Source organism: Poecile atricapillus, chromosome 28 (genome assembly GCF_030490865.1).
Source record: "Poecile atricapillus isolate bPoeAtr1 chromosome 28, bPoeAtr1.hap1, whole genome shotgun sequence".
Classification (NCBI taxonomy): Eukaryota; Metazoa; Chordata; class Aves; order Passeriformes; family Paridae; genus Poecile; species Poecile atricapillus.
This window is the reverse complement of record NC_081276.1, coordinates 1,285,334-1,309,324: the sequence shown is the minus strand read 5'-3', so window position 1 is coordinate 1,309,324 and position 23,991 is coordinate 1,285,334. Positions and strand designations below refer to the sequence as shown.

General features: G+C 45.6%; 1 protein-coding gene across 3 annotated transcripts in view; it reads left to right on the top strand.

The window, feature by feature from the left end:
- ELL (elongation factor for RNA polymerase II) overlaps positions 1-23,991 on the top strand; it is a 53,142-nt gene that overhangs the window by 17,538 nt on the left and 11,613 nt on the right. For all 3 annotated transcript variants that reach the window (XR_009279732.1, XM_058858903.1, XM_058858902.1), the window contains exons 2-7: positions 6,407-6,454; positions 11,240-11,361; positions 11,675-11,838; positions 14,667-14,920; positions 18,003-18,127; positions 21,768-21,864. Coding sequence is in view for 2 of the 3 variants with exons in the window: in XM_058858903.1 (XP_058714886.1) it covers positions 6,407-6,454; positions 11,240-11,361; positions 11,675-11,838; positions 14,667-14,920; positions 18,003-18,127; positions 21,768-21,864 (810 nt within the window). In the remaining variant the exon portion in view is untranslated. The remainder of the gene's footprint in view (positions 1-6,406; positions 6,455-11,239; positions 11,362-11,674; positions 11,839-14,666; positions 14,921-18,002; positions 18,128-21,767; positions 21,865-23,991) is intronic.

Below are 23,991 nucleotides of genomic sequence, written 5' to 3'. Positions count from 1 at the left end.
CACTGCATTTTATTCAGGAGGAGCTTTTTAACCTGGATTAGGCGAGATCAGAAGCTCCAGGCATGCGAGAGAGAGAGAACAGGCTGCACAGCTGGCTCAGCTCTCGTGCCTGTGGGGTGACATCTTGATGACAGTGGAGTTTTAATTGCTCTCTGCTTTGCTGATACAGGCTATTGTCCATTTAGGGCCTGGCTTTCTGCTCTACAGGGCAGGACAAAGCATTAACATTAGGCTACAGTTTGGTTTTTTAACTTCATCATGTGTCTTACTCTCTAAACTTTACACAAAGGTAGAGTTTTTCTGCATTTCAAGTGGGACTGTAGCTGAGATGCTCAGTGTGTAGTGATGTCAAAGCCTGCTGGTGATGTTTCCTGGTAAAATTGGTAATTTTGTTAAAATGGTGAAATTCTGTAACTTTGAGGAGCTGGGAATGGTGAAATTCTGTAATTTTAGAACTGGGAATGGTGAATGAAATTCTGTAACTCTGAGGAGCTGGGAATGGTGAAATTCTGTAATTTTAGAGCTGGGAATGGTAAAATTCTTTAACATAACCATAAATTTCAGCAAATCAAGTTGAGGGGTTTTTTTTTTTGAGCTGACGCTTTAAACTCCTTTATTATCTATCTTATAGAAACACACTCGATTTTTAACCCTGGAAAATTAAACCACTGAGGAAGCAACATTTGTGCTGTAACAGCCCACTTGAAATGATGCAATTATAACCAAAGAAGCCAGTGTGCCTTTTGCAGTTTAGCAATTAAAAACTTTCAAATGTACAGCGTAGCATTTTGGCTGACATAAAAGCTTTTGAGCATTTTATTGCTGCTTGTACTTCTGGGCAGGATTCGTAGGTGCTTTAATGTTATGGTGATAATGTGTCCATTAATGCCTATTAAGCAAATGATAAATGATAATAAATACAAACTACAGTTCAGAGTAATTGGTGAGAGTCCAGCTCTTAAACCTTCATCAAAAGTATTTTTTTTAATAATTATTTGTATTAAAAGCTCGAGTGTTCACTTCTGCCCAAAATAAATTATTTTAAATGTTGGGGAAAGGAAAATTGAGGGGGGGGGTGAGGGGTCTGTGACAGCACTGGTTCATCAAGGTGATAAATGGGATTATTTGGGAGAGGAGGAGTGAGCAGAGGTGTCCATGGGATAATTTAGGGATTGCTGTCACACCCTGCTCTGTTCCCAGGGGTTTGCACCATCCCATCAGCATCCCTGGAAGGATGTGGGTGAATCCTGAATCCTCCAGGAGCATCCCTATGGCTCACCTGGCAGCTGGCACCTCTCTGGAGTGGAAAGCCTCAAATAGTGGTGGATTTACATGGCCTTTCCAAGGCTCTTTCCATGAGAATGTTGGATTTGAATAGCAAAGCTGTAATTTTCGAGTTGCAGCAGACTCCATCCCATCTGTGCTCAACTTCAAACGGGATCCTTGGGAGGCCTCAAATTGCAGATGGAAATTGTGTTGCAGGGAGACTGTGCTTTAATTCCATAAGTAATAGATGGGACATGAAAAAAAAAAAGGAATATTCAAGAGGCTTTTTTGGCTGCTGGGTTTCTGGGAGGAGGTAAATACAAGCCTTGGAATAGTGGAATGTCCTGGGAGCTCTCTCCTGGGCCAGCTCAGGCTAATTGGCTGCCAGCAAACCTCACACAGCCTCACTTGGAGCTGTGGGTCTATTCCAGGCTATTCCTTTCCCTTGGGATTTGTATTTCTTGCTGTTAATGAACTCAGGGACTCGGAGGTGTCTCCTGGGGGTCTGTCACAGCGAGGGACAGGCTGGATCAGCTTTGCCTTTGCACTCTGGTTTGCTTTGCAAGCTCTTGGGGGAGTGTTTTAAAACTAAAATATAAATGAAGGTAAAATCTGTGTAGCTCTGCAGGTATCCAGGTGTGCTTAAACTGAGCATCCTCCTGGATTGGGATCTTTTTATCCCACCCTTGGCCCAGTTGTGCTGGGAAGCCAGAGGAAGCAGGGGAGGGAGCCTTGCCTATATTTGGACCTTGCTGTGTGGGCTAAAAGAAACATAAACCAGTCATAACCAAAGAATTAAAGAGGAACTTGGAGTTTGGGGCATTGCAGGGTCTGAAATTTGTGCTTTTTAAGTGATTTCTGGCTGTTCCCATTTTTGTAAGTGCTTCCTGAGCAGCAGGAACTTTACCTGAGCACTGGTTTTACCTGGAATTGCAGGGGATGGTTGGAAACATCCCATTAATGCCAGCCTTGGTCAGCAGGATTTTATAGTTTCTCTGTATATTTTATTGGAATTCTTTTTAATTTTAACTGTTTGTAAGTTCTGTGTTATTTCTGAAAATAATCCCCTTGTTCAAACACAAATAAGGGTAAATTTTCAGCTGCACTCTGGGCATTGGTGACTCTGAAAACAGATAAACACATCAATACTAAGTTTAGGCAAGTATTTTCCATAGAACACAGCCTGCAGTATAAATTCCAGTAAATACATGACAGAACTTCCCAAAATGATGTCTTCTTTAATTATCTGTATTTCCCTGAAGAAACAGAGAGGCTTCCAGCTGGCTCCTTGACCTGAGGATTTCCAGTGTCCTTTCTGATCCTGGGTAGGAACATCCCATCCAGCTTTTCCACTAAAGGTGTTTAAAACCTTCTGCCAGCTTCAATCAGCCCTGATAAAACACTTCATTAATTTAATTTCAATTCTTTTGTCTTCTCTTAGCACTTTCTTGTTCTTCCTACTCTTTCCTCAGCTTCCACATGCCAGACCTGGAATATTTAAGTGTGAGGAGCTGTTTGTGTGTTGCCACCACCTCTGTGAGCTTTCAGAGTCTCTCTTTAGGGTTTCTTGCTCTCCTCTAGCCTGGGGAAACTAAAGGATGAGCATAATACTGTGATAATAAAAAGCCAAATATCCTGTGGGAGCTCTGGGGATGAATTTTGGGGTTTTTCTGGTTTAATCTCATGACTTTGGAAATAATCTTATGGTATGTGGAGGACTGACAAAAAACACTTGGGTCTTTGGGGTTTTATTCATGTTGGCATCCCAGAGCAGAGCTTTAAGGGTTTTATTTCTCCATCATTCCCAGGGAATACAGTGGGAGCTGTGGAAAGCAGGAATCTGGGCATGGACATGGGGAAATTCTCTTTCCAAATGGCAAATAAATGAAATTTTATGGAGTAGATGCCAGGGTGTATCCAGGCTCTTTCTGAGGGTCTGTTTTCTAGTCAGGTGGAGAGGCTGAAGCTGGTAATTCCAGTTTGGGTAGATCTCTGAGGTGCAGCCGTGGTTTGGATGTTCCTTTGGGAGTTTTTCCTGCAGAGTTCTGGAGCTGCAGCTCCTTTGCCGTTCCAGAGGAAGTTTGACTCAGCTCCTTGTGGGACCTGGCATCCTCTGGAGCTGCAGGAATGCTTTGCCAACCTTCCAGCTTCATCAGGAAGCCTTCAGCTGGAACAATGGCACCGGGCAGGGATGGAATTCTTGCATTTGAGGTGTGTTTAAAGGGGCTTTTCCACCTCTGGAGGCTGCAGGTTCTCGTGTGGTGTTCCCCACACATCCCAGGAATTGTGTTAATTCCCATGTGTTCCCTGGCCCCACACATTCCAGGAATTTTGCTCCTTCCCATGTGTACCCTGGCCCCACACATCCCAGCAATTTTGCTCCTTCCCTCTGCACCTCTCCAGCGCTGTCACCCTCACGGATGAGCTGCAGGGATTAATATCTGGTACCTGGCAGCAGCATAAAACCTGCTCACCTGACAGGTGGCTGCTACAAAGTACCTGAACTGTGCTTTTCTTCCTTAGATTTTTATCTTTAATTGGCTTTCAACAGCTGTTTTTAAACCCAGAGAGTCTCCTGGAGGGGTAAAGCTGGAATTCACTGGAAGGGGATGAGGTTGTGCCCCTTTGCCTGGACAAATCTGCCTTGTTTTCCTCTTGTTTGAACACAAAGATGAGGTTTCATCAGCATCCTTGATTTGCCAAGGGTTTGCTGCATCCAGGGCTGAGGAGGTGGCTTGGTTTAATTTGGAAAGGCAGAAGGAAAGACCTTGTTCCCTCTCAAAAGGGATGGAATGGCATTTCTAGGAACTCAAGGCAGGAAGTTCAGTCATGGCATCACTAAGGAAGAGGAATTAAGTGGCTCTGAGGTGACTCTTTAGAAAATGACACAGGGATTTTGGAAAGGGCAGCAAGAACTCTTGATAATTGGGGTTGTCCATCTAAGAACATCCAAGGAAGTTAATCCAAATGAAAATATAAATGGAAATGTGGTTTTAATTTGGTTTCACGTCATTCATCTGTTCTCTTTTATTCTGAATGAAGGTGTCCATGCAGGGATTTAATTTCATCTAATAAAGGTACTTAGAGTCACATCCTTAATGAGTTTAGGGTGTGCAGCGTGTTCTCCTCTGAACATCCTGAACGAGGTGTAGCCAAGGAATTTGACATCAGGGGAGTGATGCCTGTGGAGGTTCAGGGGCTGCTGAGATGCCAAAATCTTCCCCTTCCCTGCCTCAGAAGGGAACTGGGATGGTGCAGTGTGGATCCAAATCCATCTGTTCCCAGTGACCCCCTGTGTGGAGCCTGGCAGGGAATTCCAGCACTGATATTCCTCCACAGCGATCACAGGCAGAAATGCTGAATTTGGGGAGATGAATCTCAGCTTTGCCACTTGCATAAAGCTGATATTACCCACTTAACTTCAAACCAGTTTATTTGTAGATTGTGGGATTTATAAGTTCTGTAATTAAACTGTGTCTGATTTGTGCATCAGGACTTTTGTTCCTGCCTCCTTATTCCACTTCCATCCTCCTCACCCCCTTTTTATTCCCCTTAAACAACTTTCCAGACTGAAGAGCAAATCTGTAATTTGCTGTACAAGAACCACATGGGTTGGTTTGGTGTTTTTTTTTTTTCTCTTAAATCCAGATTTTTTTCATGTTTCAAATGCTTGTTTGCTCAAGTATGTTCCTATGAATTTCTGGACACGGGGAACAAAAAGCTGGCCAGGCTGTCCATGAACAGTGTGCTGTGGAATGCAGTGTCGTGGCACTCGAGGAATTCAGTGATCTCTGTACCAAGAGCAAGATGTTGTTTATTGGTGCTTTCTAAAGGTTGTTCTGGGTCTATAAAATTCCTTATCCAGCAGTCAGGGAGTGCTGTCGGCTCCAAGCGTGTTCCTGCTTTCCTCAGCGTCGTAAATGTCCTGTAATGATCCTGGGTGTGATGCAGACCTGTGAAATCCTATTGGATGGGCTCTTCAAAGCCTCACATTGTCTTGGGCTGGGTTTATCCATCCAACTTTTGGTAGGTTTTTCCAGGATAAAAGGATTTTTATTTTGCTGGTGAATTTATCAGTTCTTTTGTTGATGTCGTGGTTGAGATTCTTCACTTGCAGGGCTGGAAATGTTTTATGAGGGATGGTTAACTCGGTGAATTTCAAGCTGGTTTAACTCTCTTGCTGCTAAAATTTAAATATCTATTTCTCTAATCCATTGGAAATTGGGTGACACAAACAGCAGAAATACAACTCATTTTTTGGGCTTGTTCTCCCAAATTCCTGGTGGTTTTCCCATGGAAATGTGACTCTCATACACACAGCAACATTTTCACTTATAAATGATACTTTCAACCTATTTATAAATTCTTCTCTCCCATGGGGGGTCCCATGAGCACAATTCCTGTCTTGGAATACTTTGTGTGATTTGGGAAATAAAACAGCCCAAATTCTTCTGGAATTGGACAAATCCAAACTCAGCCTGGCTTGGGTTGGGTCTGTTATTTTTTTTCTTCAGTTAAAACCTCAGGTGAAACTTGGAATCGAAAAATCTTTGGGATCTCTGAAATGACAGCGAGGCAAAAAAGCTGAAATTGAGGAGTTTTGGAGTCAGAGGAGTACAATTTTTTAAATGTAAGCAGCTGAGCCTGGAGGAAGAGGCCGATTGTTGAAACAGGCAACGTAACAACAGGATTTTGCAACGGAGCTGCAGTTTGCTTTTCCAAAGGATTGCCAGCTTTCTCTTGGAAAAAATTCGCTTTGCGTCCTCTCAGGCCGAGAAGTGGAATAAATTTTCCCCTCAAGTGTCCGTTTTTTAACTCAAAACTTACATAAGCACCAAAGCTGAGCTGTTCTGTGCCCAAAATGTGGTGGAGGGATGGGGAGAGGAACCAAGTGTCACCTCTGAGCTAAGGGTGACTTTAGTTTATCCCTTTTCCAGGTACAAATCATTGTTTCAGGATTTTTTTGTTGTTGTTGTTTTCTTACTTGAAATACACATTTCCCTGACCTTTCCCCATGGAAAAAAACCAAGGAAAGTTAAAAAATCCAGGTGAAAAATCAAGCTTGAGCGTGACTTGGAGGTGAAATTTGGAGCTTAGAATTTCTCTGAGGTAATTTTTGTTTTTCCGCTTGTTTTTGTAGGATGCTGTGACGTCAAAACCGGTCATCCAGTTTCAAGGAAGCCAAGGGGTAAGTTTGTCCCTGGAAAATTCTTGACATTTGATGGGATTGAGGAATTTGGGCTGTTCCAGCTCAAGGAATGATGCTGTGATTGCTGCAAGTGAGAGATGGAGGTTCAGCTGTGGTCCAGGAAGGTGTTTGCTCATGGATTCTCTCTCTCTAAAACCTTTTCCCTCCTCTTTATTTCCTGACCTTGCTGAATCCATGGGAAGTTGAGATTTATGAGGCCGTGCTGTTGGCCAGAGCAGAGGAAAGGATGCAGAAATCCATGGAATCCTCACCTGTATCCCAGAAAAACACCGAGCTAAACTCACTGCAAGACTTTTTGGGTCCCAATTCTTTGCAGCAGCAGAGCTTGGAGGCTGCTCTGAGAGTCCTGGAGGTTTATTTAACATAACTGCAGTTCTGTGAGTACCAGAAGTTATTTTAGATTTAGGAGTTTTACTTCCCCAACTTCTGTTCCGATGACAGAACTCTGGGATATTTTTAGCCCCTTGAACCAGTCTGTCATGCCAGTTGCTGACAACGTTGAGATTTACGTGGTGGTGTTTCTGGTAAAGCAATGCAGCCCTTCAGTGAACTTGAAAAATGTCATTTAGATACCTTTTATTTCTAAAAAAGCCTGGGTTTTACTTTAGTCTCTGCATAAAGAAGGAGAATTTTTTTTTTTTTTATTTTTTTTTTTTTTTTCAAGAATTTGAATTCAGCTCTAACTTCTGATTATTTTTTTTATGCACTGGCACATTAAAGCTTTCAAAAAGGCTTGGATTGAGTAGACATTAAACCCAGCACATTGTCCTTGCCCACATCCTACTTTGTGATATTATTCTCACTCACAGTACATAGAAAACGCAGCAGGAAAGACATGATTGTTATTGTAAGTTAAGAAGAAAAATACAAACCTTCTTATCCTGGGAAATAAAGAAAGGAGCAATTTCCAGGTTTTTTACTTTTGTTTAGACTTAAACTTCCCTGAAAGCTCAGTGTGAAAGTTGAGATCAAAATCTGTCACTGAGGTTGGGCACAATCAGAAGTGAGGAGGAAAACTGAAGGGTGGGTGAGTTGTCTTTATTTGATGAGCTTTGCTCGTGGAATAAAGAAGCTAAAAACACTGGGAATGCTTTCCTTCCCCTTTGGATTCAGGATCTACACCTGACTTTTCCTCTCAAGCTGTTTAAGTTTTGGAAATGCATCCTCTGAATGTTTTTCCTTGAAGGAAATGTAGCAAAAGGGATGAAAACAGCTTAAAATGCTCCTCTGCCCTGAGCCTTTGCTCCTGGTGGGTTCCACATGGATCTGATATAACAAAAAATATTAATTCCTGGGGATAATTAAGAATATTTTCAAACACTACAGTTACTTGTAGAAATTAAAAATACAAGAATAAAAGAGTTCATCCTATTTAAGCCCTGAACTCCCCGAGATGAGTGGTTGGTAGAGGAGCTGCTTGGCACCTGCAGTGTCACTCCATGGAGAAGGAGAAGAGCCAGGAGGGCTGGGCTGGGCTGGAGGGAGGATGTGACAGCCAGAGCTGACCTCTGCCTGCTCCTCCTCGCCGGTTAATTAATGGCACTGACGAGGAAAGGCCAAAGGTAGAGCTTTGAAGAGAGCTGCAGCTCCACAGGAGCGCACAGAAAGAGCTCTTTGTCCCTTTATTATTATTTTTCCTGGGTATGACAAGGAGCTGGCAGCTGGGGAACCATCTGCTTTTAAGGGTAGGACTCTGCATGTCAGGATTCTCCTGCTTTTTAAGGAGCTGAGGCTTGAAATGCTTTCGAGGGATCCTCCATCAGTTGGGCTGAAGAGATAATTCCAGGAATTTACCTCTCACATCCACATGACAGCATTAAAACGTATTTGTTGAGTGGTTTTACTTTTTAAATCATTTCTTCCGCTCTTCCTCAATTCCCCAATCTGCTGCCTTCCTATTTTGCTTCCCAAAAAATGCAGCTATGGAGAATCCCATTATAACTTTTTGGGGTGGGAAGTTTGTGCACAGACAGAAACAACTGTCAGTGTGATTTAAAGCAGTGAGGTTTTAATAGTGGGGATTTTCTGTGCAAGTATCCCTTTCTCAGGAATGATTTAGGGAGGCAGGACATAAAATAAGAATTTAAACTGCTGTTTCTTGAATTTAATTGTCTAGAAGCCTTTAAATTACTGTGTCCACGTGTTTTCACCTATTCCAGTGTTACTCTAAAAGCTGTCAATGATACTTTCAGTTTCTAATACACAGAAAAAGAAACTTCCATGTTTGAGGAACTAATTAACCAGGGAAGGGAATTGTTGGGAGTAAAACCCAGGGTCAACAAGGTGGCAGCAGAAAGGAGGAAGTCAGAGGTTGCAGCCCAAAATAAAACAGCTGTTCCAGTGACAAGGGACAAAACCTCCCCTGCCTGGATCCTGATCTGGATCCAATCTCACAGGAGCTGATAAAAACTTCTGGGATTTTGCCTCGGGATGTGTTTCTCTGTAGTGATGCTGCTGTTGTTAATGGCTTTTATTCTGTGTAATAATCAGAATTTCAGTTGTGGTAACCAGGTTGTTTTTACCAGAGTGTTCCTCTAAAGTGGGACCATGGATATTCCTTAGGAGCAGCACCTGGCTGTCAGTTTTTCCTCATGGATCTAGTTTTTTATAAGTTTTTATTGAGGTTTGAGCGTTGTGCTTGTTTCAGTGAGCACAAAAGTTAGAATTTAACAGCTGGAGTACCACAGCGTTACAAATTATGTTCAGAACTGTGCTAGAAATACTGAAAACGTTTCTATTTTAATAAAAAGACAGAATCAGAGCTTAGGCTGGCTGAAATTTGCAGGTGCTTGTGGAGTTGGTGAGAGCAGGGACAGAATTTAACTGGGGGGCAGAAAATACCCTTTATGTGCCGAAGCCATGAGTGTTGTGCAGCGTTCTTAAAATGACTGTTGGGAGCAAAATATCTTTGTGATTGGAAAATAACATTTCCCCTGTTTCTTGGGATGAAATTTAGGTATTAACAGAGGGAGGTGAAATCTTTATTCAGAGTGAGCTGTCCACAGATGAATGTTACTTGAAAGAAGAAAACAGAAGTCACATCTGTACCGAGCTATTTTTAAGTGTCTCTGGTTACTGGTGCAATACCCAGCACCAAAATTAGGGCTCCCTCAAAGCAGTCACCATGCTGATTTGGTGGCTTGAGAAACCTTCTGTTTTCAGCTAAAAATAATTCCTAGAGATAACGGCCAGCTTGCACATGAGACACTTTTCAGTACTAAAGTGACTCTGCCTCATTTTACAGCCTCTAGAAACGCTGCAAAAACCCCACAAAAATCCAAAATCGGGGCTTTTGGTGCAACTGTTTTTTTTCCAGTGGTAAAGCAGGAGCGAGGAGGAAGTTCTTGGAGTGTGTGGAGATGTGATTTGGTGACATCCTGCAGGTTTTATTTTCCAGGCTCAGGTGCAGCTCGATTCCCCCCTGGAAGCGGAACCGGCCCCATTGGATTTTCCCTTTTTTCCCGTTCCCATCAAATTTCCAGCTGCAAAATCCCCTGCCTCCCCCGAGTCTGCTGCTTACATAACTCTGCCTTTGTGCCTGTTCTGGTAAAGCAGAAGGGAATTTTCTTCCCCCTGCCTGGGTGGGGGCAGAGGATGCCAGGAGAGATTAAAAGGGTTCGAGGGCTGCGGCACACGTTTGGCAGGGGAGATAATGGGGCTGCTCAGGGAGGGTCCAGCAGCACCCAAAAAATCTGCTCCCTGTATTTTCAGAGCTGGATGCTGGGGATAACTCGTGCTCCTGTATAAAGCAAGGCTCAGGTCTGGGTTTCTGGGCTCATTTTTGGAAGAAGGGAGCTCTGTTTGCTCCACACGGACTCAGCTCAAGAGCTTCTTGCTGCCTCTGAGAACATCCCTGTGGTTTACAGGGACACAGATCCCTGGGTTTTCCAGGCTGCTGGAGATGTCTGAGGTCTGAAGGAAACCACCCAAAACCCCTCCTGTCCCAGCACAGTCGTGTGTGGATGCCACGGGCCGGCTTGCTGGCAGCGTGTATTTTCTGCGTAGATGTGGCAATCTGCGTAAATATAAATCCGTGTGTGGTAAAAGCCTGGCCTAAAATAGGCTGGAGCTGGTGTTCCTTCTGTCTCAGCTTCTGGAAGCCATCTTAATTATCAAATATTGATGTGATAGTAGAGCTCAGATGCTGACATTTATGTTGGATCCTGAATGCAGAGGGGAGACGGTTTCCCTTTTGAAAAATGAATGGCTGTGGCGGGGGTGAAAAAAAAACAATGCAGGATGGTTGTGGAGTTGTCTGTGGAGCACACTTACTGCTTGATTAAATATTTAATTTAGCAGCAGCGTCACACTCTACTGTGAGCCATGAAATCTTGTTATGGAATTATAATTTCTTAAAAAAGAATAAGCATGCTACCTAGTGACCTGGCTTGTGCTATGTTTAGTGCTGGATCAGTAATTCTAAAGAAACGAGCCCCGAGTGTTTTACATTGAATATAAACAGTGGGAGAGAGTCTGTTTTGAGCCTGAATCAATAGAATTGGGTCAGGTTCCTAGAACAAGGTGGTTGTGGGCTCTGTTCTCTCCCAGCCATATCCACCTTCAGCTGCTCTTTCCCTGGTACCTTTTCCTTACCCCTGCAGACAGCAGGGACAACTTGAATTCTCTGCCTTAACCCAGGTGCTTTCCTTGTTGCAAAATGCCTCAGAACATCCTGGCTGCAGGAGAACTGAGCTTTCCTCAGCCTGGGCTTAGCTGAGTGACCAATGTTCCCTCTCCTCCTCTTCCTCCTCCTCTCCCGAGCAGCACATCGCCATCCCGAGGCCCGATCGACCGGCAGAAGTGCGGACCTTCACCTTTTATCTCTCCAATATTGGCAAGGACAGCCCCCAGGGGAGCTTTGACTGCATCCAGCAGTATGTGTCCAGGTGAGTGTGGCATCCAAGGAAAAGCCAGCCTTTTTGGTTTTTGGTTTTTGGGTTTATTTTTCTCTTTTTTACCCTTTCTTCTGGAGCATCTCTTCCTTAACAAAGCTTAATGCACGCACTTCCTTTTCTGAGTCTTTCTGTTCTGTTTCGATGTGGGGTTTTTTTTTTGGGAAGCATCTTTGGTTCCCTCTCAGCATCTCTGTGTGTGTCCCCCACTATTATTCAGCTAACACCCCCCTAGCTGTCCCCCAGTGCCAGCCCCGTGTCCCTCTGCAGTGTCAGGAGTACCTTTTCCATTGCATTTCTCTTGCAGCAATGGCAATATCCATTTGGATTGCCTGGGAAGCATACAGGATAAAATCACCGTGTGTGCTACTGATGATTCCTACCAGAAGGCGAGGCAGAGCATGGCACAGGCAGAGGAGGAGACTCGCAGCCGGAGCGCCATAGTCATTAAACCTGGGGGGAGATATGTAGGTAAGCAGCCACTCAGTTTGGGGCTCTGGACTCCATCTGGGACTCAGCAGGCTCTGGAGGCAAATCCTGGTGTTGTTGGATCCTTTGTGGCAGTCTAAGAAGTCCCCAGTAGTTCCTCATGGGTGATTTAGGGGGCTGCTCGCCTTGTGTTGTGTTGTCTTCACTTCCATCGTCACCCCAAGGGAACTGCGGCTGCCCCAGCCCTGGAGGTGTCCCAGATCAGCTTGGAGCCACCCAAAGGTGTCCCCTGCCCGTGGCAGGGGGTGGCCCTGGGTGATTTTAAGGTCCCAGCCAGCCTAAAGCGCTGGGGGATGTCTGTGTGCAGTGAGGTGGCCCTGGCAGTGCTGGAGTGTCCCCAGTGTCCCTGCTCCTGGCCAGCCCAGCTGCCAGCCCTGTCCCAGCTGTGCCCCACGGGACACAGGCAGTGCCCTCTGTTCATAAACACAGCCACCAAAGCAGCCTGGAACAGCCCTTCTCACTGTGACAGCAGCAGGAAAGCCTCAGCAGAGGAAATAAAACCATGGTAAATAACACAGGGAGCCTGCAGAGACCCAGGGCTCTGCTTAACCTCAGCTCACAAACTTTGGGCACAAACAGTAACCAGAATGCAAAGTTTCAGTATTTTTTTTATTTTATATTTTTTTCCCTGAGGCAGCTGCTTTTCCTGCAGCCCATGTGATCTGCAGCCAGTCTCTTCTCAGAGGATCAGTGATGAGAAGGGTTGAGTTGCAAAATGTAGAACTGACCCTGACTCATTGTCACAGCAGCCAAGTGCTCAAAGCTGAGAAAGGAGATAGTAATCAGGAAGGAAATGCATTGATTTCCTGTAGGCCAGAAGATTATTTTGTTTAGCTCCTCTTTGAGAACATTACAGTAAGTGCCTGAAGTTAAAGCTTCTGAGGGAGAAGATTCTCAAAGCAATTTGCTTCCTGGAAAGATGGAGCAAAACCGTTTTAAAATTAAAAATACTCCTGGCTAAAACCTTTTACTGCCCTGGAATGGAGACAGAGCCGTGTGAAAGCAGCAAGGGCAGAGCGTGTGCTCACAGTGCTCCTAGATAAGATGTCAATGTTTGAGGAGGAGAGCTCTGGTCCAAGAAGGAAGGGCTTGGAAGGACAGTCCTCATGTGGGATCTGCAGGTCCTGGTGTGCCAGCAGCATCAGCTGATTCCTGCAGGCTGGGCTGGAGGGACAGGGCTGGCTCTCACATTTCCAGGAGAACACCGAGCTCAGCCCTTGAGCGCCAGTGGAGTCGTTCCAGGCAGCTCAGATGTGGAAAAATTTATATGAAATGTTGAAATTGGAGAGCAGCAGAACCTACAGATGTGAGCTGGCACTTGAATAAATAGATATGTAAATAGATAGCTGCAGGTAAAGCTGCAGGGGATGTGTGCTTGTAGCCACACTAAATGTGTGCATACATCCATAGACGTGCACGTGTATAAATATTTGAAAATCCTTTGTGTCCTGGCTCAACTTTAGTTTTTTCTTTTCCTATCACTGCTCACTTTGGCTCCAGCCTTTAAGTGGAAACCTCCCAACGTGATGTTTTTACTGTTCATGACCTGGCAAGAGTTAAGGCAGTTCTAGAAAGCTGACGAATCTTCTCTTGTCCCATTTCTGGAAACAAAATCCAGCTGACCTCTGGATTGTGGGATGTTTAACGTGCGAGTTGGTGTCGTTCCCCCTCTCACCTCCCCTCAGCCCTGCCGAGGATGGGTCGTGCTTCCTCTCCCAGCACTGTGGTGTATAATGAAAAGCCAGGAAATGGGGCCTGGGTTACACAATGTGCAGCTCAGTAAAACAAACAGCGCAGACAATCCTCAGTATCTTCAGATGACTCAGTTGAAAACGTTGCTTCCTAGCAATGGAGCAGTGCCCTGCTGGAATTGAGCTCCCAAACACTTTGCAGTAAATGCTGGATGTTGTTTGTCCTAGTGAAGGTCACTTTCTCCAGCCCAAGTGATTATTGATTGATCTCTCCAGGTTTTCAGACCTTGGAACCCACAAGTCTTGTTTGCAGCTTTGCCTTTGGTAGCAGGAACTGGATTTGAAGCAGTCCCAATCCTTTGGTTTGGGATCCACTAAGAGGGTTCTGTTGGGAGGAATGAATTCTTGGATTGTGCTGTCAGCAACCAAGAACCCCAGTGAGGACAGAGCTGAGATAGATGCACTTGTGAGCCAGCTTTATGTTGTCACTGGTGTGCAGGCACAGTGGAGAAGGGGTTATTCCATCAGCACAGGCAGCACCCTCGTGAATAGGCCGATGGCCCAGTGTCAGCCCCATTCATGGGGCCGTGTTTGGAGGGGGAAGGGAGGTGGACCCAGCCCCATAAAGTTCCTATTGTTCTAAAAGCAGAAACATCTGCTGGAGGAGCGTTTTTGCTGAGCTCAGCAGCGGGGAGCCGCTCGTTGACCAGTTCTGGTCTTTCCACTCTGTATTTCCCACTCTTCTACATAATAATGCAGAATTTTCTTCTCATAGGGAGGGCAAAAACAGTTCGATTAACCGTGGGGATACGTGCACTTGGGATAAATGAAAAGCTGGCAAACAAAGGGAGCTTTATGTAAGCTGGTGGCCAATAATACTCAGGTTTCCAGAGCTTGGTGTTGCTGTTTACTTGTTACAAGCTTGTCATGAACCATAAACCTCAACGGGATGCTCGTTGTGGCGGCGCCTCGGGACGGAGGGGGTGTGCTGGTGGTGTTTGTCCTTCCTCATCACCTCCTGGCACTTCCCAGGGGCGTGATGAGCTCTGGATCGGTGCTGACAGCCCACTGGCCTTTGCGAGGTGACTGCTGCACTTCACTATTCTCATCTCATTTTAGGCAAAAAGGTTCAGGTGCGTAAACCTGCACCAGGAGCTTCCGATGCTGTTCCCTCCAGGAAGCGCCCAACGCCAGTCAACCTTGCCAGTGCAATAAAGAGAGGCAATAGTGCGATTTCCCAGAGACCCTTCAAAGATAGGGTTGTGCACTTACTGGCACTAAAGCCTTATAAGAAACCTGAACTTATTCTCAGATTGCAGAAGGATGGACTTTCTCAGCAGGACAAGGATTTGCTGGATAACCTTCTGCAACAGGTTTGTACTCTGATGAAGGCAACGATTTAGGTAAAGGGAATTAAAAAAAAAATAAAAATAAATGTCTTCTCAGCACCTCCCACCTGTGGCAGTGGAAGCTGTTATCTCCAGGCTGCAGCTGAATGTGACTCTGAAGGCTGTGGGGGACACAGTTCTCAGCTCCCAGAGCTGGTGCAGAGATAGCAGGAGCCTCCCGTGGCTACGCCTCGGGTCACAGGGGTGCAACCAAGCTGGGTGGTTTTGGCTCACCAGATCAGTCCCTTTCAGAGGGACACTTCTGCTTGGTCATGGGCAGGATTCTCTTAACAGAGGATCTACAAATTATTTGATTATAACCTCTAAATCTCTATTTTATTCTCATGGTAAAGGAGCGATGCTCTGTATTGGTACAAATTTTGTATATGCAAGAAAAGATGTCCCCAGGTTTGGTTTTTTTTTTGTGCTCCTCAGAGCCTTTCCTGCTTGTGAGTGCCCCTGGTCAGGTGTGATGATCATGCAGCTCCTTGCCAAGCACATTATTTGTGTGTCAGGTGTGAAAGCTGTCTCCAAGCTGAATCAGTTCCTAGCACTTTGAGTCACATTAAAGGTGCCATTTTAGGCCTCGCAGTAAACACCTTCATTGCTTTATTAAACACATCATGGCTGTTTATTTAAATGCTGCAGCTGCCTTCTTCTGGATTGGAACATATTCTGGAAAAAAAAAGAACTCCTTAATTTTTTTTTTTCTTTTTTACTCCTTTCCATAAGGAGTGAGACAGGAGTGCACAGGGGCACATCATATTAAAAACAGACAGCTGGCACAACTCCTTCCTTCCTCAGATATTTAATCCCAGAACCCTGAATTTCCCAGCAGCTTTTTGCAGTGCTTTTTCCAATTCTATCAGCGAGTTTCAGAGCAGGAAACTCCATTTTCTGACGACCACTTTTGATGGATGCTCTGCCCCCAGCCCCCGGCAGGTGAGCGGCGCGTGCGGCACCGGCCACGGGGCCGAGCGCTGATTTAGCTGCAAACGTGGTGCTCGTAAAGTTAATCCCTCTCAGCCCTCCCAGAGCTCCCATCCACAGGCAGACACAGATAAGCTAAAAATTACAGGCTGTGTTAAAGCTACACAGCTAAATCTGTCTAGGTGTGGGTTTCATTGTGCTCTTGCATCTCTCGCAGGACTCCGTGTTCCTGGCGGCCTTTTTGCCTCATTTTGCAAGGTTTCTATTTTTGGGAGGGTTGGGGTGGAGCTTGCAGAGTCCCACACGAGCAAAACAAGGAGGTAGCAGCTCTCAGCCTCTGTGCAGAGAAAAATCCAAGTTGTTCTTCCCAGGAACAGGCAGGAAACAGAGAAATTCTGGGAGAGTTGTTTTGGTTTTGGGTTTGTTCTTTTTTTTTTTTTTTTTTTTGGTAAAGGAGAACCTGGGTTGGCTTTTGTCTCCTGGGTGTGTTTACAGGGATACCTCGATGTAAAACACAGCTCAAATTCTTGTTGTATTTTGGCTCAGGATTTTGGAAAGCTGACAGGACTGAAAGGAAAAACAAACTGTTTGTCGTGTAAACTGATAACTGGGCTTTCTATTTTTCACTTATCAGGAGAGTTTGCCACGTTGGTTGTGCAGCCTTTTGCTCTGAAATTCCCAGATTTTTTTATATTTTTTTAATACTAGGTTCTGGCCTCCCTAAAGCACAAGCAGAGGAATCAGCAGCATCTTCAGTTCATTCAAGACTTCCCACTCCTCTGCTGGTTTTTGAGGCATTTTCCTGCTGTGTGGATAATAGAAATCCCTGAGCACAGCCACGTCCTGAATGGAGAACAGTAATCCCTAAACAGATGCACAAGATGCACTGAATAAAAGCATTTTCCACTTCCAAGGGGAGCAGTCCCCGAGCTGAGGGGCTCCAGCAGGGAATTTGGGCTGCAGCTGCTGCCTTTGCCTGGCTGTGGGCAGAGCATTTGGCACCTGGGCCTCCTTATCCCTCTTCAAAACCACATTGAAGGTTTTATTTTCATTGGGAACTTGCGCTGCTCTGCAAGCTGAGGTTGCCCAGAGAAGCTTCCCCATCCCTGGGGGTGTCCAAGGCCAGGTTGGAGCAATCTGGGATAGTGGAAGGTGTCCCTGCCCTTGGAATTTGATGGAATCAAACCATTCTGGATCACCCAGGAGAGGTTCACCCTCTGGGAAAGCCTCACTGGGGCTCTTTGCTTTGTGCCAACTCCGGGTTTTCAGGCGTTTACCAACAGCAAAAAGTTAAATTTTCAGTCAGGCTGTGGAAAGACTGATCCAAGTGGGATAACTCTTCCCCAGGTTGTTTCCATTCTAATCCAGCTCTGCCCATTCCAGCAGCATTTCCATGCAGGCACCACACAGGGTTTTGTGGGGAAGCTCCATGGGGTAAGGTTGGATAAAACCTTATTTATGGTTGGATTATTAAGGTTGGATAAAACCTTATAAATCAGGCAGCTGCTGGTGCGAGCGTGCTGAGCTCCCTGCAGTGCTCTGCTGGCTTCAGCTGGAACCCCCAGCTTCTGTTCTTGCCCTGGAGAAGTTCTCCATAAAATCCAGGTGATCCCAGGGCATTCTCCTCACAGCTCCCTGAGAAATCAGCTCTCTGTGGCCAGTTTTGTTGGCTTGTTATTGAGAAATTATCTCCTGGCAATCGTTAACCAAGTTATCGCCCCAAGAGTTCCTCTTTGGCCATAAACTGCCCCATTTTGGCTACGGGACAGGTGTGATAAGTGAACTGCCTGTTCCCATTAAGGCTTTATGTCCAGGTGTTTCCATCAAGTGGTGGTGTGCTGGTCCAGGCTCCCCAAACTGAATAATCTCTTTTAGATATGACTTATTTCCCACTCAACTGGATGTGCTTTAGAAACTCATTGTGAATTATTGCAGTGACGAGGCGAAAGGAAAGGCACAGTTTGATTAAATAATCTTAATAATAAGGAAATGAAATATTAAAGTCTCTCCTTGTTCTCTGACACTACTAACAGCTGCTAAGTCTGCTCAGATTTTGCCTTCATCTTAGCTCTTGTTTGGTGGAGGAAGTGAGAAAATGAAGCCCTAACGATGGTTTTCCAAATTCCTTCTGTTCCAGGTGGCAAATCTGAGTGCCAAGGACAGCACTTTCACACTGAAAGATTGTGTATACAAAGAAGTGCAGAAGGACTGGCCTGGCTACTCAGAAGGAGATCAGCAGTTGTTGAAGAGGATCCTCGTTAGGTAATTATCCATTTTCTTCTCTCTGATAGCATCCAGGGAATCCTGGGCCAGGGAAGGTTCTGGAAATCAGGGTGACCAGGGTCTGTGAGTGTGTGACTTATTTTGACACAATTTCCAGCTGTCCATCACCCAGGGACCTGTAAACTTGAAATCCACGTGGATCCACTCTTGACATCATCCTGTCTTTGAATCATTAAAGGCAAAGCTTGGGGGAAACCTGGCTGGGAGCAGAGCTGGTTAATTCTGCTGGTCTGAAATCCTGGGAGATGAGTGGATTAAATGCTCAGCTCTCCTTTGAAACTCTCCTTCCTTTTTTTCCACATCTCCCTGTGCAGGCTGAAGTGTTTCATCCCTAAATCTGAGATCTGATTGAGATGGTGGATGCATGGAAAAGCAAGAGGCTTTTCTGTAGGGATAAATCCCTTAAAACTCCTGCTTGGAGTGTGATCTCTGCTCCCATGTTCCCTCCTGGAGCAGCCCTTAACAGACTCAGTTCATCCTCATTGCTGAAAATTTTTCCCCCCTCTAGAGATATTTTCCTTAGGTGAAGCCTCCAAGTTTGGAAGCTTGTGGCTGGCAGGGAAAGAGAGATCAGATCTCCCATTTTCACACAGAATTCTGCTCTGAGTGTTGACATTCTTCAGTGCCTTGGTACAGATTTTGTCATGCAGGCAGAGCTTTTACTCGTCCTTTATTTTATTGCACTTTTGGTTAAGCTGAAGCACAGCACGGCTCTGTTTGAGCACTTCCCATGATTTAAAAGTACAGTTGACTTGGAGATGAGACTTTTTTTAAACCAACAGAGAACTTGCACTCTAAATGTTTTGGTGTGCTCAAGGAAAATCAAAACTCATTTAGATGGCCTTGATGTGAAATTATAATTAAAATGAAAAACACAACTGCCATGCAATCTTTATAGCTTTCAAAAAAAAAAAAAGCCAAAGTGAATTTCTTGCTGTAGAAAAGCCATGTTTACTGCTTTTTCTAGAACTGTGGCATTCACTTGGGCGAGGGTCTAAAAATAGACCTTGGAAAGGATGTATTCAACTGTACAAACAAAGCCCTGCTCAGGCAGTGCAGGTAATGAGGCTCCAAAATGGAAAAAAAAAACCAAACCCATGATGGGTTGAAGACAGGAGAAAAACAGGCCCAGAGAAAGGGCAGCAGACATTGGGGTTTGCATCACCAACAAATTATTCCAAATTCTGGATTTCAGGGCCAGTGGCCGCTCAGTGCCTCAGCAGCTGCAGGAATTAACACATCTGTTAAATTAAAGCTGGGTCTAGCTAGGCTTGGGTTAAACCAGCTTGGGTTTTCCTCCTTTTTTTCTGTTTTCCATCCCTGTACCTGGATGAGCTTTAAGGTCCTTCCAACCCAAACCATTCCAGCATCCTCTGGAATCTTTCCTCTGCTGAACTCGCTGCTCTCCTGACTCCTTCAATCCATAATTAACAATTTAAACATGTGATCAACCAGCTCCCCCCACAAAAGCCACTTTCACTGGGGTGTTTGGGCATTATCAGAGTCCCCATTTTCACAGTCCTTGAGTTGATCTGTGGCTGCTGAGGTTGATTTAAATAAAATTAAACAAAGCCAGGACAGTGGTGACACTGCAGATGTCAAAATATTGCTGCAACACAGCCCAAGGTTCAAGTTCAGGTTAAAAGCCAAATCTTGTCAAGTTCGGGGCGTTATCTCTGAGATAAATCTTTCCAGTGTTTAAAGGATATGAGTGAGCTTTAATGCTGATTTGAGTTTCTTGTGGGAGAATTTAAAAGTGGGTTATTCAGGCTCCACAGCTCCTGACAAACTGACTGCAGAGCTGCTTTATTAAAACCTTTAACCCTGAATTCTATTTTCTATTTTTTTTTTTCAGTTTGTCAGGCACAGTTTGATGCAAGAGTAGTGTTTTTTTTTTCTGGGTGATTAATTGAGCCTGGTGTCAGAATTGTTGGACAAAGCCAGTGGGCTGGGAGAATACCCTGAGATCTGCAGAGGAGCAGAGATCCAGCCTGGAGGGGAATTCAGGCACTCAAATGATTCTAATTGTCCTTTTTGTTGCTACAAAAGGGTTTTTTTCATTTGTCCAATACCACAAATACTGCCCAGAGTAGCTCTGTTTTGCATGATGCAACTTAAAAGTATTATTGGGAAGCCCAAAATGTAAATCCTGGTGGACCAATAATACCTCAGCAGTTTTTGTTTTTAGTGCTGCTTTTCCTGGACCCAGAGGGGTTCACTGCTGAAAGGGCTCCTGTTGCCATAAAATGTTGTTTTAATGATGCTAATGAGAGGGAGAACTTACTCCTCAACATCTGAGCTTGAGTTTCAGCCCCTCTTGAGTGAGCTTTGCTTTCTGGGTTGTCTCAAAAAGCAGAATCTGAGCAGAAATTTGTTGAATTAATGTCTTCCTGAGCTGTATTTCAATCAGCAGGAATATTATGTGATATCCTTTACACCTTAAAGTCCAATACCACTTTCACTGATCTCCACATGATTCTGAGGCTGGAATTAATTTGTTTTAATTTTTATGTCACCAAGAGACAAAAGGTAAAACTGTTGAAAAAGGAGTTCCACCCTCAACAGGGAATCCTTTCATGTATCCAGGAGCTCAGCCTTGGACAAGGTTGGTCCAAGATGTTCCTTCCACTGCCAAAGAGCCACAAAAACCCTGGCAAAAGCAGGGAAGAGATGAGGAATTCCAGTTGGTCACTGGTATTTTCCTGTAGCATTTTCTCCTTCCCAGATTTTATCAGAGCCCAGAACGAGCTCCTTTATGTCACCTTCCAGCAGTTTGAGCCCAAACAAAGCTCCAGGTGTGCCACAGAGTGAGTTTGAGCCCAAGGAAAGCTCCAGGTGTGCCACAGAGTGAGTTTGAGCTCAAGGAAAGCTCCAGGTGTGCCACAGAGTGAGTTTGAGCTCAAGGAAAGCTCCAGGTGTGCCACAGAGTGAGTTTGAGCCCAAACAAAGCTCCAGGTGTGCCACAGAGTGAGTTTGAGCCCAAACAAAGCTCCAGGTGTGCCACAGAGTGAGTTTGAGCTCAAGCAGAGCTCCAGGTGTGCCACAGAGTGAGTTTGAGCCCAAGCAGAGCTCCAGGTGTGCCACAGAGTGAGTTTGAGCCCAAGCAGAGCTCCAGGTGTGCCACAGAGTGAGTTTGAGCCCAAACAAAGCTCCAGGTGTGTCACAGAGTGAGTTTGAGCCCAAGCAGAGCTCCAGGTGTGCCACAGAGTGAGTTTGAGCCCAAGGAAAGCTCCAGGTGTGCCACAGAGTGAGTTTGAGCCCAAACAAAGCTCCAGGTGTGCCACAGAGTGAGTTTGAGCCCAAACAAAGCTCCAGGTGTGCCACAGAGTGAGTTTGAGCCCAAGCAGAGCTCCAGGTGTGCCACAGAGAGTGAGTTTGAGCTCAAGGAAAGCTCCAGGTGTGCCACAGAGTGAGTTTGAGCTCAAGGAAAGCTCCAGGTGTGCCACAGAGTGAGTTTGAGCTCAAGGAAAGCTCCAGGTGTGCCACAGAGTGAGTTTGAGCCCAAGGAAAGCTCCAGGTGTGCCACAGAGTGAGTTTGAGCCCAAACAAAGCTCCAGGTGTGCGGTGCCACCTGTCCCCTCGGCACGGGGCGTGACCAGCCCCCGGTTGTGTTTTGCAGGAAGCTGTGCCAGCCCCAGAACAGCGGCGCTTTCCAGGGAGAAGCTCCTTCCCTGAGCCCTCCGAAGGACACCCTCAACTCCAGCTCTCCCCCTCAGGTGGGTGATCCCCCCTTCTCCCAGCCCCTGGATCCGTGTATTCCCGATGGATTTGGCTGCTGGCTGAGCTGTGCCTGTCTGCACCCTGTAATCACCTGCTGCCGGGTCAGGAGGGCTTTGGGGGTTTTATTTCTGTTTTATTAAGTTGGAGTCTCATTCTGGCTTTCCTCAGCATCTGTTTCTCCTCTGGACGTGGCTCAGCCAGGGCCCTGTGGGGAGGATCTCTGACAATGAGGCTCAGGTTTAGTTTTAAGGGCTGAATTCCTTGTGCAGTGCCTCCATCCCTCCCGGAGTTCCTGGGAGAACACGCTTGTGTTTTCCTCATTACTAATAATTGAGTGGAACGAAGCTGTAATAAGCAGCTCCCAAACACGGTCGAGTTATTAAAACCCTTGACCTTTTGCAGCCTAATTGCTGTGACAGATCAGGGGCAGGTTGGGCTGCTCCAGGCTCAGAGATGCCAGAGCAGGGAGCTGTGAAAAGAACATTTTGCCTGCTTTTTCCATGACCATAAACCACCCAGGAGCCGCGTTTGACGCGTGTCAAGCGGAGCCTTGTCCCCGCTTCTCCCAGCATCTCCCAGCACAGGCGTTGTGAAATGTGCTGCCTTCCCTTCTCCCAGCGTGGGTCAGCCCAGACAAGTTGAGTATTTATTCTTCTCCTGCCAATGGAATGTGTAATGCCTGCTTGTCTGGACAGACGCACCGAGGATTAGTGGCAGGGAATATTAACAGGTAAAGAAATTATGTGCTCTCTGGCACTCAGAGGGAGGCAATTCTCTGGTTGAGAACTGTGTGACTTGTTTGCCAGGTAGCTGATTCCAAACCTTCTCCTGCTCTGTGCTGTGGGCATGTTCCTGGTGAATGAAGAATGATCATCTTCAATTTAGCTCGGAAAGATCCTGCTCTTGTGTCTTTTTTTTAAAAAAAAAAAAGACTTTTGAAAGTCTTTTCTGAATCTGAAAAAAATCATCTTGTTTCTCTGGCTGTCTGTATTTTAAAGACTCAAAGGTCTTGAGGTTTTGATCTGTCAGAATTCAGTTGAAACCTTGGGTGGGTTTGATTTAGGAAAGGCTGGTGAAACAGGGACAATCCAATGTGGAATATAAATGTTTCCAGCGTGGTTCTGTCGTGTCAGACAGCAAACCACAACGTTGTGAGCTGTTCACTTTTTTTAATACTCTCTGGCTGTAATTTCTATTTAGAGAAATGGTTTTTAATGGGTGCAGTGCCAGCAGAGGATTGGGATTTGGTAGGCTGGAATGCAGAGTATTTTGGGAAAGTTCAGCTGTGGAATGAAGGTGAAGAAGATTGGTCTGGTAATTCTAGAAAATAGATGTATATAACCCTCCTAACCAGGGAGATGAGTTTGGAGAAGCTGATACTTGTTGTTTTTTAGGGAAAAGGTTGTAAAATCTGGCAGATTTTTTAGCTCTGTCACCTGTTCAGAGCCCTGCAGACAGAGGTGGCCCCTCCTTGGGGAGATGGACACTGGGAGGTGATGTTGCCAAGCCGGTCGGACGTGCTGTCCTTGCCCCTTGAGCTCAGCAGCAGAACCAGCAGCTCTTCCTTAATTACCTTGACAGGTGGAAAGAATTCCTGGCACTGAGCAGTGTCCTCAAGACCCCTGAGTTAGCAAAGAGAGAGAAAATCCAGGGGGGAAAAAGGGAATTAGGGGCTGCTCCAGCCACCATCCAGCCTCATTTCAGCCATGGAACATTTCCATTCGCAAACACGTCGCGATCCTGCCTGAGACAGAAAGAAAATAATGGATTATCCAAAAGAAATATCCAAAGCTATCGCTTGTTTTCCTCTGGGCACGAAATAATCTTTGGCTCTGAGCTGTTGCAGCCCCAGAGCTGCCAGGTGGGCACACACTGAGGTGGTTTTGGCTGGCAGGAGCTGATGTGGATTCTGATGGATGGATTCTTCATGGAGCAGCTTTTCCAGGCTGGAGGCAGCTGGGAACCACTTCCTTGCTCAGAAAAGGCTTGCTCAGGTCACGTTGGCCCCTGTGACGTGGCTTTTTAAATGTCCCCTTTTTGCCTGAAATTCTGAGAACTGAGCAGTTGGCACTTCCTTCCTCCCCTTTTCCGGGCAATGCCTCATTCTTGAGAAGAGGAAGGAA